The 15361-nt window shown below is 37.5% G+C and overlaps 2 protein-coding genes and 1 non-coding gene across 3 annotated transcripts; all 3 read left to right on the top strand.

Annotated features, from left to right (window-relative positions):
- Window positions 1-915: 915 nt before the first annotated feature.
- On the top strand, window positions 916-3355 carry LOC132165728 (NAD(P)H-quinone oxidoreductase subunit, putative (DUF581)). The gene is made up of 3 exons (XM_059576406.2): window positions 916-1641; window positions 1738-2619; window positions 2959-3355. Exons 2-3 carry the CDS (start codon window positions 1760-1762, stop codon window positions 3062-3064), a joined length of 966 nt encoding a protein of 321 aa, XP_059432389.2. The 5' UTR covers window positions 916-1641; window positions 1738-1759; the 3' UTR covers window positions 3065-3355.
- A 2884-nt stretch (window positions 3356-6239) lies between these two features.
- On the top strand, window positions 6240-6401 carry LOC132168251 (U1 spliceosomal RNA). The gene has a single exon (XR_009438776.1). It is a non-coding gene; the product is annotated as a U1 spliceosomal RNA (small nuclear RNA).
- Window positions 6402-7630: 1229 nt separating this feature from the next.
- On the top strand, window positions 7631-14545 carry LOC132189048 (Major facilitator superfamily protein). Its single transcript, XM_059603529.2, has 9 exons — window positions 7631-7962; window positions 11024-11259; window positions 11514-11578; window positions 11671-11833; window positions 12587-12735; window positions 12825-13076; window positions 13195-13363; window positions 13473-13565; window positions 14014-14545. The coding sequence occupies exons 1-9, from the start codon at window positions 7704-7706 to the stop codon at window positions 14308-14310; spliced, it is 1683 nt and encodes a 560-aa protein (XP_059459512.2). The 5' UTR covers window positions 7631-7703; the 3' UTR covers window positions 14311-14545.
- Window positions 14546-15361: the final 816 nt, after the last annotated feature.

Raw genomic sequence — 15361 nt, 5'->3', positions numbered from 1 at the left:
TAATAATGCATTTTAAAACATAAAATCATGTCGCACCAACATCATCCCCAACCTCTATATTCTCATTGTCATTTAAATATGAAATTTAACCCCAGCTGTACCTAAACAAGAATCTCTTCTTTTTAAGGACAAGACTCTTGAATTAGGTAGGTGGCCTCCTCTGTTCTTTAAAATTTTTTTATAGAAAAAAATATAAAAAAGTCTTTTAAATTATCAATGGTTTGTAATATAGTTTTTCAATGTTCAAAAGGTACTAAAATAACTAACCAAACTACTAAAATGTATAAAAAAGGCTACTAATTTTTGTATATTCTTATAATATCCATGTTCTTTTAACAAATAAAGTAAAAAAAATAATTGTAAAAAAACCAAACAATTTTTTAAAAATACAAAAAAATCAATGGGCGAAAATATTTTTTGGAATAAATAAAATATTATAAACAGCTGGTAGAGGGACTTTTTTATATATTTTTCTTGTTTTTATGTTTTTTATTATCAAACATAGCCTATTTGTTAGAATGATTAAATTAACAAGCCAAATTAGGAATCCAAAATTCTCCAAGCTGAGCCGATCACAAGGTTGGTTAAGCTCTGTACAGTACGCCAGCGTTCGAGTCTATGCGTGTATTTTTATATTCGCAGATCCTCTCTTGTGAGGCTGAGAGATAGAGAGAGCCGATCGAGAAAATAATCATATCGGTAATTCTTGGGGGAAAAAACAAAAAAGAAAAAGGAAAAAAACGACGAGGAAAAACCGCCATTTCTATGACATTATGACAGGGTTGGGGTGGTTTTATCAAATCCACTGATTCCCATGCACAAGCGTCTTTAAAATCACTCGCAACTACCCCTTATGGCTCGTCACAACCCACAATCTCTTTTCGTCTCTCTCTCTCTCCCCACCCCCCCCTCCCCCCCCCCCCCCTCCCTCTCTCTGTGTGCGTGTCTGTCTTCTCTGCAACTTCATGCGATTTTTCAGTACTTGTGATGAAAAACTGACCGGTTAGTGGCTAAAAAAGCATAGTAAAAACGACAACCCACTAAAGGAGAGAGAGAGAGAGGGGGTTGATCACTCTTGAGGAGTCTTTTTGTTTTCATTCTGGGTTTTTGAGGCCTGGTTTATAATTTGTGAAATTTTTGGTTATTGTCTGCTTCTAAAATCTTTTCGGTAGTAGAAACCATTTTAGCTGAAATAGCATGTAAGAGGACGCACAAAAATACAAAAGGCTGAAAAAAGCAGAAGGAAAAGCAAGCCCATAAGGAAGGAACAAAAATACAAAACCTTCTTTGTTAATGCTGTCTGGTGCATGCACGTCTGGTCCTTCTGATCATGACCGGTGAGGGTCTCTTTGCATGTCGGTTGTGAGCCTGAGTGATTCTTCCTGAGTAAAAATAGAGAGGAAGAAAGATAGCGAGAAAGTCGGGGAAAAAGTGACCTTTTCTCATTTTCTTTTATTGGGTTTCTCAAAAACAGAGGTCACAGAAATGGAGGTCACAGAGTTTTAGCAGGGGCAGGTTTCATGGGGCCTCTTTCTGGTTTTCTGGTTTCTGGGTTTCCTCAGAATGGTGGGTTTGACTGTACTACCACCACCGTTTTCTCCAATAGTCTCTAATATAAAGAAAAATCACGACTTTCTTCAGGTGAGTCCCAACATCTGTCTCTCTATCTTTCTCTATCGCTCAATCGATTTAAAGCAAAAGTTTTAATTTGGGGTCAATTTTTTTCTTTGTTTGCAGTGGGACCGTAAGATTTTGAGCTATGCTGAGGAAGAGATCAAGAGGAACAACCAGCAAGCAAGCTCTAATGGCAGACTTTAGCCCTCTGCCATCCCCAACAGACAAATACAGAAAACCCACTGCATCTCTCTTCATTTCTCCAAGGTTGTTCACCAGTTTTACTCATAAATCGTTCTCTGAAATCGAGTCTGCGATGAGCCCAACTTCCATACTAGATAGCAAGCCATTCTCTGGTCTCAGAAACCCCTTCTGGTCCGAAACAAACATGCCCAGAAACCCGGAACCCGAAATCAAACGCCATTGGGACAATTTGGACTCCAAAGGCATTGGCCTAGCCATTGTGGATGCTCTCATTGAAGAGAAAACTGATTCGAAACCATCCAAACCTGAAAGCCGAACGGTTCTATTTGGTTCCCATCTTAAGATTCAGATTCCTCCTCCCCCAAGTTCGGTTCTTTCTCCGGCTGAATCTCCCAAATCCCCGGCCGATTTCGGCACCAAGACGAGGAGTTCTCAACTGGGTTCCTCTTCTTCCGGCTTATCTCAGTCACCAGCGAAGAAATCCGCATTTGGGTCTTCCAATTCGGGCATGGAGACTCCGAATTCTTCCCGGGTTTTCACGGGCTGTCTCTCTGCAATTGAAATGGAGCTCTCAGAGGACTACACTTGTGTGATTTCTCATGGTCCTAACCCCAGAACCACTCATATTTTTGAGGACTGCATTGTTGAGAGCTGCTGTGGTGGTGCTGGGTTCGCTGATTCCAGAAAAGAAATTGGGATTTTCACTGACCGGCCTTCCAGCTTTCCCTCTGAAAGTTTTCTCAGCATCTGCTATTCTTGCAAGAAGAATCTTGGTCAGGGAAAGGACATTTACATGTACAGGTTGGTCCAGTTTTCCTTTTTTCTGGCAGAAAATCAGCTGACTAGATAGATACCTTCGAAATTATCCGTGTCAATTTGTGAAACTTTTGGAACCTTTGTTCTGTTTGCATGGTGGTAGGAAATTACGCTTGAATCTGGTTGTATTATAGCAAAAAAGTACTCATATGATTCATTTACTGATAGGCTTCTGGGCATAAATTATATTATTGGACTGACCTTGACTTGGATATGGTTAATCTTTTTCTATAGCTTTGCATATATGACTATATTCATGGTGTTTGGCTATCAGACCAAGAGAAAGTTTGGAGCTTCAAATCTAATTGAACTATTTTCTTGCAGAGGTGAGAAGGCTTTCTGCAGCAGCGAATGCCGCCAGCAGCAGATGCTTTTGGAGGAAGGAATGGATAAATTGGAACCTGATGATTACTATGGGATTTGTTCCTGATAGCTCTCTTAATAAATCTCCATTAATCTTGCTTTAATCCAAAAAACCATAAAAGAAAATGCCAACTTTGGAAGGGTAATCTTTGTATCATCGGCTGTCCAAATTTTGATAAGGATGGTACTTTGAATTCCCTGGAAAATTGAACCTTTGTTGGTGTTTTCTCACTTATTTTCTCTTGTTAGCTTTTACTGTTAATACTCTTCCTGTAAGGAGGACTTGAAAGGCTTTAGATATTGTAGAGATGATTTTGTTGAATAGGTAAATGCTGTTGGCCTGTTGGTTTTGTCTTTTCATGGCTTGTGATGATGATGATTATTATTAATCTTAAAATAGTAATATATTTACTAAGCACATAGGACCAATGACCTTAATTGTATTAGATTCTTTTCTTTTCTTATGCCCTAATTCTACATCTCCAGACTCCAATAATCAATGCCCATTTTTTCAAGCTTTGGATCAAATTATTATAAATCTAGTGAGTGAGTGAGTTCCATTACTTTAAACGACAGTGAGCTGATAACGACCACTTCAGGGGAATAGTTTGGTTACTGTTGGAGGGAATAATTGTGTGTATACTGAAGTATCTTTTTATCTCCAAAACTATATAGTACACCTGCAAAGACCAAAGATGCTACCCGGATCTTAATTTGTTGTTGTATGAACTTTTAGCTCTTTTCCGATTTTTGGACAATAAATGTAAGAGAGCGATTGTGAGGCTTACTTGCCCTATCAAGTGGGCAAGTTGTTTGAAATTTACTCGAACATGTTGATTTTATAAGGATTCTTGTACATTTTCTGCCGGAAAACTCATATTCATAATGCCAAGCTACTCCAAGAAGCAAGGTATTAGCGGTGTTTGTAAAGTTCCATGTTTCATAGTCATCCAATGTAGCGCCTTGCCATCTAAGGCTCTGTTTGGCAATGAATTGGGCAAGTGATTTTTAGTTTGGATGTGACTAATTTGATATAAAGTAGAAATAAGTTATGATTTTTTTTTTTTTTAATAGAAAAAGTGAAAATGATTTGTTTTGTTGTTGATTTTTTGTTTGACGTAATAAAAAACGATTGACGTGATATAAAAAGTAAGAATATTAGGGAGTTTATTTTTTATTTTTATTTTTTAATCAAGACTTGGGCCAAGTCCATTGCCAAACAGAGCCTTAGACTTTCTTGTCCAAATTGAAATGCCTCCCTTTTGAAAATTGAGTAATGTTACAAGTTTATTTTGTGTCCATCTAAGGATGATGTAATTCTTAAAATCACCATTACCCATTGGGCTTGTGATTAATCACTATTGAATTTTGATCAAAATGATGATTTTAAAAGTCACATCATTTTTTAAGGGACACAAGAGAGACTTTTAGAATTACCCTTAAAAATGGCAAATGGAAGGGGGTAGGCAATCAAATGACAAGCAAGAATGGTTCATTAGTGTTGTCATACCATGAGCATGTTTGTTGCTGTAGTCATGCACGTGTCATTTTTGTACTTGTTGATTTGTGATAGGCCAGATTTACCCCCGGCCAATCCAGTTGAAAACAAACTTAGAGCCTAGGATTTAGGTCAAGATAATAAAGCTTGAACTATAAGTTCCGACTAGATCACGAAAGCCAACACAAAAGAAGAAAATAGATGACAAATGATAGGTTTTGACCAAAAGAAAAAAATGTGAATAACTAGACTAGCTACATTATCATAATGGCCATTTAAATAAATACAATAAAACTCTTGCTAAAAAATATATATAAGGATTGTAGTACTGAAGATAGCTACTCCATGATTTCATTCCAACTTAAATAACGCAGAATTCGGGTAAGCCCAAAACCCACCAATAAAGCTCTACATAAGTGAAAGTCATGTCACCATTTCGATTACAAACCATACACTCTTACTCATAGACTCTATCCGAGACAACTCTAGCGCTCCTTTTGAGCAATAAACATTTTCCTTTACTCACTTGAGTATCAAATAATTCCTCTGCCGGCAAGTTCCGATAAGTCTTAGACTATTCCTAATTGTATTTCTCTGTATTTATTAACTGAATTTAACCATGCGATCAATCTAATAATCAATTTGGTATTTCTTAAATCCTTTGGTAAGATGGCCGACAATCATAAAAATAAAAAAAAAAAAATTCCCCACCTTTGACCCTCCCCGTTAACCTTTGTTATTATAACTTGAGAAGAAGTTGAAAAAGAAGAGGGCGGTGAATTGGGATTGCCGTCGAGAATTTGTGGTATAGACACCGACAAGGAGGGGCCCAGCGCTGCAGCCCTTTGCAAGTGGGCAAAAAGATAAGCGACACAATCGAAGGTGGTTTGAATAATTTGGCCCATGAAACTCCATTTCAGTCCAACGGTAGGTGTGGAGGTGGTGTTCCTCTTCATCTTTCTTTTTCCTTCTAAAAACCGTGGGCCAACAAGTTGAAACCCGCTTTAAAAAGTGGGGAAAAAAACACATAAGAGAGTAAAATAAAAAGCGTGACACCCGAGGAGTTTGTACCGAGTTAAAGCATTTACAATGGACTCTTCAAATAAAAATTAAATTTGAGAAAAATTTTATTAGTTTTAAACCAATCAAGAGAGGCCATTGTGAATGCTCTTAGGCTATTGTTGTGTTTCTAATGAGGACACTCCATAGAGGATTTTTTGGGTCTCTATCTCGGATAGCTTAAAATGTAAGGTTCACTTGTTTGAAGTAAGTGCGAGGGCAAACTCAAAATAAAAACAAAACAAACTAAAACAAACTTTTTTTTTTGGGTAAAAGTTAAAATTTAAAAGGTTAATTCCATACAAAACATATAAATTTGAGGGAATTTTTAAAATTTTGGAGGGCTACTATCCTTCAAACAGGATTATAAGTTTGTTCCCGAATATAAAATAGAAGTGTGATTTTTAGTATTACATAGGCGAAAAAGAAAAAAGAAAAGAAAAGAAATTGTGGGAAAGTCATGGATAAACAAATAAGAAAGAATAGTTAAAGTAATTATAATGATATATCATTTATATCTAAAAGACTTTTCTAAGCTTGATATTAAGAATAGAAGGGCGTTTTTGAAAATTTTGGAGAAATAGGGAAAGCCCTCTATTCCATTCGAACAGTCCCACATTGAAAGCATACGAGTGGGGAGGCGAAGTACGGTTCTATATAAGAGAAGTGAGAGCAACCGAGTAACATACTTACCTGGGCGGGGTCAATGGTCGATCAAGTCGGACCATGGCCTAGACTAGTGACCTCCATTGCACTTAGGAGGGGTGCTAGCCTAAGGTCTCCCCAATGCGGGAGATCCTACGTCATAATTTGTGGCAGTGGGGGCCTGCGTTCGCGCGGCCCCTGCCCATTTCTAGTCTCAAATTTTCAACTTCCTCCCTCTGCGTCGTCTCCTCCCTATCTAGCCCATAAGTTAAGGTAGAGGAAGACAAGGGAGGGGGAAAGAGGCGGCTGTCTTGCGGAAGTGTGTGCAGTTGAGCTAATTGGGAAGCAAAATTTGCCATCCCAAGAGGGTTGCTCTGCAGATTGGCCGGCCAAGACGGTGATTCTGCAGATTGGCCGGCAAAGAGGAAGAGGGTGCACTTGGTTGGTAATAATATGAATTACAAAATCATCTCAATCACCGAAGAAATTTTTGCCTTACAAACTGAACTGGTAAAACAAAATGACTAAGATTGTGGTTGAAAAAGCTCATCTGGGTAATACTTTGTTTGTAATGGCAAACAAGAGTTGTATTGGGGAAGAGTTTCCAGAGAAAAAAAAAAAGAAGCTTGGGTTTGTTTGTAGAGTTCTAAAAAAAGTAGCCCTCTTTTCTGGCTTGGGCTTTTATCTGTCATGGGTCTGAAAAAAAGCTCTATTTTAGCAACAAAATAATTAAGGTGTGTTGTTGAAAAGCTCATCTGGGTAATACTTGATTTTTAATGGCAACAAGAGTTGTACGAGGGAAGAGTTTCCAGAGAAAGAAAGAAGAAGCTTGGGTTGTTTGTAGTGGGGTCTAAAAAAGTAGCCCTCTTTCTAGCTTGGGCTCTATTTGTCATTGGGTCTGAAACAACATTGTTGTGGGTCCAGGCCCATTCCCACAGAGGTTCAGCCCAAAGGGTTCGAGCCATTGAAGCTTAGCAATATACGTGTCCAAAGCAGCCACTCTCAGCTCTGTAACTATCATGTAAAATTCTCTTTAAATTTAGTTTTTTAAATTCATAAATTTTAGCTATTCATTTTATTTAAGCGTCTAAAATAAGTTATGTTTCAATATTTAATGAGAAAATATGACTTATTAAATTTCTTAACATAACTTTTTTATTAAATATTAAAACATAACTCATTTTAAATACTTAAACGAAATGAACGACAAAAATTTATGAATAAGAGAATATCAAATAAAAAGAATTTTTTTTTTTTTTTTTTGACATATCTGCATAAGAGGGGAGAGGAGGATTCAAACTAATGACCTTTATTTCATTAAGTGTGGTCCCAACCAACTGAGCTTCCTCTCCTGGACAAATAAAAAGAAAATTCTAGGATATCTTTTTAGACGACCAAAAACATGTCACGCGCACGTAGCAGGCTCTTAGCAACTCTCAAAGAGAGACAATCATCGTTCGATAGGAGGTGGGGGATATTATATTAATTTCGGGCGCTATTGTAAATGGCATCGGCGTCGATTTTTTCCAGAGTCCCAAGCTTGCCCTTGCAAAACCCCATTTTGTCGTTCTTCTCCTTCTCTCCTTTGCTCTCTCAGATTACGCGGAAACCCTTCGCTCTCGTCGCCGGGGCCCAGAGGACTCGACGGAGACCGCGTCGGAAGCTGCCGGAGAAGGGCATGTCCGTCGCCGTTACGATTCCGGCGCCGGTGCCGTCTCACCGGCGAGACAAGGAAGACGATCCCCTTCCAGATTCCAGAATCGGTAAGTTTTCCTTATATATATATATGTGACCGTCATAACGGTTGTTAGGTTCCTAACAAAATTAGCAACCAATGAAGCTCAAAATGGTAGTTTCTTTATGGCAAGGTGAGGATCAGGTCGTGGGTTAAAGTCTCCATCTGATGCGTGTGTAACTTATCAATTAAAAAAAAAAAAAAAAAGAAGTAGAAAATTTGGGAAAAAACGAAAATTTGGATTCTCAAATTGTGGTCGGGAGTGGGGGCGATCGTAAGGTTTCAGGTGCTTATGTTTACATTTATTTTTATTGTGATTCCTAGGCATCCAAAAGTGGGACTTTAATGTTTGATGATGATGCAATGGAAGCTGATTGGTGGCTTTGATAATTGAGATTAGGCAATGGAAGCTGATTGGTGGCTTTGATAATTGAGATTAGGCAATGGAAGCTGATTGGTGGCTTTGATAATTGAGATTAGGCAATGGTGATTGGTGATGCTGGGTCTAAGTATTGCTCTAGATTTTGATTTGGTCGAAATGTTGAATTAATGCAACTCATCCACTTCTCTACTTCAAATTTAGAAAAAGATTCTTCTTTAATTACTTAGAAGAAGAAAAAGAGAAAGCAAAAGTTGTCACTTGTAAGGGTGACAGTTTTAGTTTAAGAAAGGAAAATTGTCCCAAAAGTCCCTGAGTTTTGACCTTGGTATAGATAATGGCCTAAATTTTTAATTTTGATAATTAAAGATTTAAATTTTGACCACATGACAAATAGATTATTCTGCTAAATTTTCCATCTGATTCTTTAACGGCAGAATTGTCAGCTGGAGAAGGCTCTTGATTATATGGAATGGCCTTTTTTTAAGAATCTTGACCCTGCTTGATTTTTACCTTAAATGGATTCATTGGATCCAACAATGCCTTTCCACTGCCACCTTCTCCATTCTTTTGGATGGCTCTCCATATGGCAAATTCTTCCTTTACTGTGGCCTCAGACATGGTGACCTCTTATCTCTCATTATGGGATCTGAAATTCTCTCCAGACTCATTTTCAAGGAAGAAAATCATGAGATGATTTATGGCATCAAAATCTCTAGGCAAAGCCCTCGTATTTCTCATTTGCTATTTGCAGAGAATCTGAAGATCTTTTCCAGAGCAAAAAATTTTGAAGCCTTATCCAACTTATCTTGCTTAGAAAGATATTCCAATTGGTCTGGCTAAAAGGTCATTTTCACTAAATCAGCAAGAATTGCAATAACTCCACCTCCACATTATGGCTGTAGATGTGGATGTGGTTTTTGGCAATAATTGCATTTGCATTATGCGGTTATCACTTTAAGGTAACCACATCTGCATTTGCTTCATGCGGTTACCAACCGCTATCTGCATATCAAGTATTGGGCATTTTTGGCCTATTTTAGTCATTTGGGCTTCTACAAGAGCCTATTTTAAACGAGTTTGAAAATATTTTGGGCCTGTTTTTGTGATTTTTTAAGCCTTTCCTCTTCTATTTCTTTTACCATCAGCAAATATCATAAAGGGGTAATAAAAGGCTATTGCAGTTGTGGTAATAAGGCGAGTCAAGTTAAGTTTGCAAACAAGTAGCTACACCAATGCGCTCACACACAAATATATATAACGAGTTTAGTCAAGTTTGTATACAAGCAGCTCATGAGCTTGAAATATGTCAAGTCGAATTTATACGAGCTTGGCTCACTTAATTGCCAAACCTAAATTTTTGTTGAAGCTTGGTTGGTTTTATAAATGAACTGAACTTGAGTTGAACTTGTATGAACCGAGCTTGAGCTGTTCCTGAGCAGCTAGATTTATTTACATAATTTTCTCGTCACATTAGAGGTTTGTTGGCATATGGGCTTACAACAGGATGTAATTCTCTCTCATCTTTTAATCCCCTTAGATGGGATTCACAAGTCTATTGAAAACAGGAGACGGTAGCCACTTGGATAGCTGCCATCCATGCACCGTTAATAGTCTTCAAGCTTTGAGATACTTAACCTTAAGATAGACATGGCATTTGTGTTAATTTGAAGTTTGAATTAATTGTGTGAGGGGAGACTTTGATTGAACAGTTTTGGTTATCTTCAATTCAGACTGTTATTAGACTAAAGTTTTAAATTAGGGAAATATTAATAGGACCGCCTGTGCTTTTTATGATTTTGACATTAAGATTCAAGTTTTCAATTTTACAAATATGAGACCCGAGTTCATGGTCATTTTAAGTTTGAGACCTTTGTCCATTTTTCCGCCAAATAAATAATAGAAATATCATGAAAATACGATTATGCCCCTCATATAAAAAAAGAAAAAGAAAAAAGAAGTTGGGTCATGCATGTCCAGCCATGGTTGGGCTGTCACCCAATCACTGCGGTGGCTGGGTTGTGCTCGGTCATCGTGGCTCGGCTGTGGGTGATTGGGTCATGCCTCACCCATGGTAAGGCATGACCCAACCTTTTTTTTATTGTTGCTATTTTTTTTGTTCAATTTTTTATTTTTTTTAATTTTTTTTATGAGGGGCAGAGTTGTATTTTCAATTAAATTTTCTATTATTTATTTGAGAGAAAATGGAAGAAAGTTTTGAATTTAAAATGACCCTAACCTCAGTCTCAAATTCGCAAAATGGGAAACTAGGTTATTAATGTCAAAATTGCGGAAAGCACGGGGTCCTATCAATATTTTTCGAGCAGGCTCTTTCAACGAACACTTTTGGTTATCACCAAGCATTGAAGAACTTAACATGGAGCAGGTTCATTAAGTAAATAATTGAATTAATTGAGGTTGAGGGGCTTCTTAATTGAATATTTTTCCTTATTTTCTAGCTTTTAGAAACTAATCCTATACAGGAGTGACATTTTAGCTTTCTTTTCCATCTTGAGAGACTCATACCAAGGTGTTATCTGAGGACAAAATTTTAGCTTCAATGCTTCCTTGTCCACCCTTATGTCTTTCTCCTTTATCCTTACTTCCAAACTCTTGAACAAATATATTTTGCTAGTATGACTTGGTTCCTGTAAACCCTACAGTCCTTACCTTCTGTTTCCCTTATTGTTTGTTTGTGTGCTTGATCCAGGTGCAGGAAAAGGGGATATGTTAGTGACAAATATGGATGAAGAGACGCCCTCTTCTACTAAAACTGTTCTGCGCAAGAACAAATATAGAATGAGTCGTGTAAAATGCTTTGGAGTGGATTTGTCCCCTGATAATGTTGCAGTTGCTATGGTTTATTTTGTACAAGGTGTTTTAGGCCTTGCGAGGCTTGCAGTCAGTTTTTACTTAAAGGACGATTTGCATCTAGATCCTGCAGAGGTATGTCATCTTAATTTGTTGTATTGGTTGTCATAGGAAACTTAGATTAGATATACTTGTACCCTGTACCTCCAATTGTGTGATTTTAAAGAGTAAATTGTGAACCTTTTCCAATGGTGTGATGTCTTGATTGGCGTTCTTATAGTACCTTCCGCTTATGCAGCATGTTATTTAAAAGGCATCTTTTTGATAAGTGAATCAATTAGATTTCTTTTAATATCTCTAGGACTAACAAATTATTTGTGGTTGACTAGACAGCTGTCATATCTGGTTTTTCTGCATTACCATGGCTTATCAAACCTCTGTATGGGTTTATTAGGTGCAGTTCTTTTATCTCTCCCCAATTTTCCTTCGCATTAATTAGGAAGTTTATAAATAAATTTCATTCTAAGAATTTTTTGGTCACTGCAGCGATTCTGTCCCACTTTTTGGTTACCGCAGAAGGTCATATCTGATTTTATCAGGACTTCTTGGTGCGTTCTCATGGAGTTTGATGGCCACTTTTGTCGACAGCAAGTATGATGCTGCTTTCTGCATACTTCTAGGATCACTTTCAGTAGCTTTCTCTGATGTTGTAAGTATCTCTTGTAAATTACTGTGTCAGACATGTTAGTTGTTGTGTATGGGTTGACTGTTATGGAAGCTATATCTTCTTATGTATTGGCAGTGCTGCAGTTCAAATGGCGGAAGCCGAGGCATTCCATATAGAAATTTCTAAGAGGGAGATATGACTTTGCGTCTAGACTGCCCTAATATATCACCCTACACATGCTAACCAAGACCTATAGTTGCTACTGATGATAGGAAATTCCATATCTTCTTAGATCAAATGCAGGGCTTGACCTGAGATCACCTGTAATAACTTATAAACTTGGAAGAAGTAATTACATTATAACCTCTGGTAACCCTCTGAATGTTCAACAAAGCATAAATTGCCAAATTGCTAGATGACTTATTTCAACCCTTCCACCAAGTCAAAAAAAAAAAAAAAAAAAAAGTAGAAGAAAAAGATCCTTATTGTACAGTCTATGGCCCCTGTTTCCAAAGTTCTTATCATTTGCTGAATAGGTCAGAGGAAAACAGTTATCCGAGGACATTTCTTGTAAATGATGGCTGGGCTTGATACCTAAATACTAGATTGGACATAGCCATCTAGTTGGCTGTCCTTTATGAGGTCCATCTGTCTTGGAGGGTTTGACAGCCTTTATCTAAGGTGGGGAGGGCAATTTGGATTGCGTGTTTTTGAAATTGCACCTTTGGTATTTTATACTCTCGATTTCTGTGGCACACTTCAAAAATTATGTCCAAAAACTGAAGTATGTTTTAGGTTGTAGATTCAATGGTTGTCGAAAGGGCTCGTGGTGAATCACAAAGCATGTCTGGGTCTCTCCAGTCTTTGTGTTGGGGATCCTCAGCTTTTGGTGGAATTGTGAGCTCCTACTTTAGTGGCTCCCTGGTGGAGACTTATGGTGTAAGGTACCTAAGATGGTTTTTGTATGGATGTACTGTCCTATCACCGATGATCATTCAAAGCAGTCATTTTGGTTACAATTTTAATGTCTCAGGTTTGTTTTTGGTGTCACGGCTTTGCTACCACTGATTACTTCTGCTGTTGCTGTTCTTGTAAAAGAGCAGCCTGTGCTTCCAGCAAGAGGGCAAAATCTTCCTTTGGCCAGTCTTAGCTTTTTTGAAAGCTCAAAACAAAACATTATTCAGTTGTGGGACGCTGTCAGGCAGCCCAGTGTACTTTTTCCAACAATATTTCTATTCTTGTGGCAGGCAACACCACAGTCAGACTCTGCCATGTTTTACTTCACGTATGTTCAGCTTGTTAATTTGTTTCATGGTTACTTTTAACTTTTTAAATTAATATTTAGCATCTACCTCAAATCTGCAACAAGATTTTATTAATTTATTTTTTAAAATTTGTGCCAGCACAAATAAACTTGGTTTCACTCCAGAATTCTTGGGGCGTGTAAAGCTTGTTACTTCAGTGGCATCACTGGTTGGTGTGGGACTGTATAATGGATTTCTAAAGAATGTTCAGTTGCAGAAGATTTTTCTTGCAACAACAATTTTTGGTTCAGCTCTTGGGATGACTCAGGTTTGTAATATGTCTCACTTTTAAGGCTTATTTATAATAACGTTTGGGTTGAGTGTGCTTTGTGATCATTTTTTTTATTTTTGTTTTTCTATTGCTGGTTATTGTTCAGGTTTTCCTTGTAACGGGATTGAATCGGCAGTTTGGTATAAGTGATGAGTGGTTTGCAATTGGGGATTCTTTGATTTTAACAGTTCTTGGTCAGGTGATTCATTTTTACTTTACCTTTTTACTTCTCTGCATATTTGGTTAAAACTGTTGTTTCCTTGACTCTTGCTATAACTCTAATAGAGTTATTGTGATGATTTGTGTCACTTCCTGATCTATGCATGCCACTGTCTTTGATTTGGAAGGCAGAAGTTTCCAGAGCATAATGGTTGGAGAATTGCCTGGAATTCTCTCCATTGACTGCTTCCTAGGAAGGTCTTTTGATTTTAACATTCAGTGCATTTTTAGGTTGTTCTCTTAAGGCATGATGTCTGTTAACAAATAAGATAATTGTTTATGTTTGTTCTAATGAATCTAATAGTAACGACTTGGATGTCATGATATCATTATTTCCTGCTCAACTATTTTATTTCTTGTTTTGCAGAGAATTTTTTTTTTTGCTGCTACTTATTCTCGTGTGAAATTAATTGCTAATTTTGTTACAGGCTTCTTTCATGCCTGTTCTTGTGCTGGCGGCAAGATTATGTCCAGAGGGAATGGAAGCCACACTTTTTGCAACACTCATGTCCATATCAAATGGAGGCAGCGTTGTTGGGGGGCTAATAGGTGCTGGTCTGACCCAGGTTTTTGGTGTTACTAAAGACAGTTTTGACAACTTGACCTATTTGATAATCCTTTGCAATTTAAGCTCATTATTGCCTCTGCCGCTCCTTGGCCTCCTTCCACGGGATAATCCCGATGCCAGCAAGGAGACTGAAGATATTGAGATGAAGTCTAATTAAGTTTTAATTGTTTGGTGGAATTTCCACCCATCCCAGGTTAGATGATGCATCATTATCCTGTGATGATCTTCTTCCTTGAGAGCCAACCCTTAACAGAACTGAAAGCTTTTTGTGCCACTGTTGCTTACAAGACAAGACAAGACACACACAGAGTTCTGTAAATATTACGACGTTTTTCATGCTATTATGTGTATGAAAATATAATGAAAATTTCACAGTTGATTGCTGTTGTAGTGACCTTGAGAGGGATTTTCACTTGCTGTAAAATTCATCCTACTGCTGCTGAATGTTTTTGAGTTGGGGGGTTTCCAAAATCATGACGATGAGGTGGATTGGGACACACCGAAAGTGTGGCATCCACACTTTCTTTCTATTTCAGCCCTGAGAGCTCGCACTCCTGACCGAGACGATCATAAGCTCAATCTTGTGACCATATACGCAGGGCCCACCACGAGGCATGTTCTCACAAACTTCTCCGGATTGGTATCTCCAAGAGAGTCCACGTAAGATTCACATGTCCAAATTAAATTTGAGTTGTCGGCCACCTATTTGGATATATATCCGAGTTTTATGTGAGGTCTCTTACATGTGTTGAATTGGGGCGGCAAATTATTGAAAATCTTTGTCCAACTTTCCCTTTCTCTCTTACCTCCGCTAATAAACCGAGTAATGCTAGAAGTCCTTCTTCTAAAAATGATATGCCTCTCAAATCATCAATGAGTTTGTGATTGATCATTATTCAATTTTGATTAAATGGTAATTTTAAAAGTCATCTTATTTTTGGAGTAACAAAGACTTCTAGAATTACTCTAATAAATCACACTTCTCATGCCTCTGCCCGTGGTTAGCAATTCAAGGGATGTATTTGATAAAATTAAAATTTTAAATATAAACAATTTAATAATTGTCCAGAACAATATATTTTTTCTTTTGGTAATAAGGAGAAATTTCATATGCCCAACTAACCCAAAAATTATATCTTGTTAACGCTTGCACGGATAAACCCAAACACTTGAATTGTCCTTTACTATAATAACTTCTACTTTTTCAT

Source organism: Corylus avellana, chromosome 2 (genome assembly GCF_965113065.1).
Source record: "Corylus avellana chromosome 2, dhCorAvel1.hap1.2, whole genome shotgun sequence".
NCBI lineage: Eukaryota > Viridiplantae > Streptophyta > Magnoliopsida > Fagales > Betulaceae > Corylus > Corylus avellana.
The sequence above is the reverse complement of the archived record's forward strand: the minus strand, read 5'-3'. Positions and strand labels throughout refer to the sequence as shown.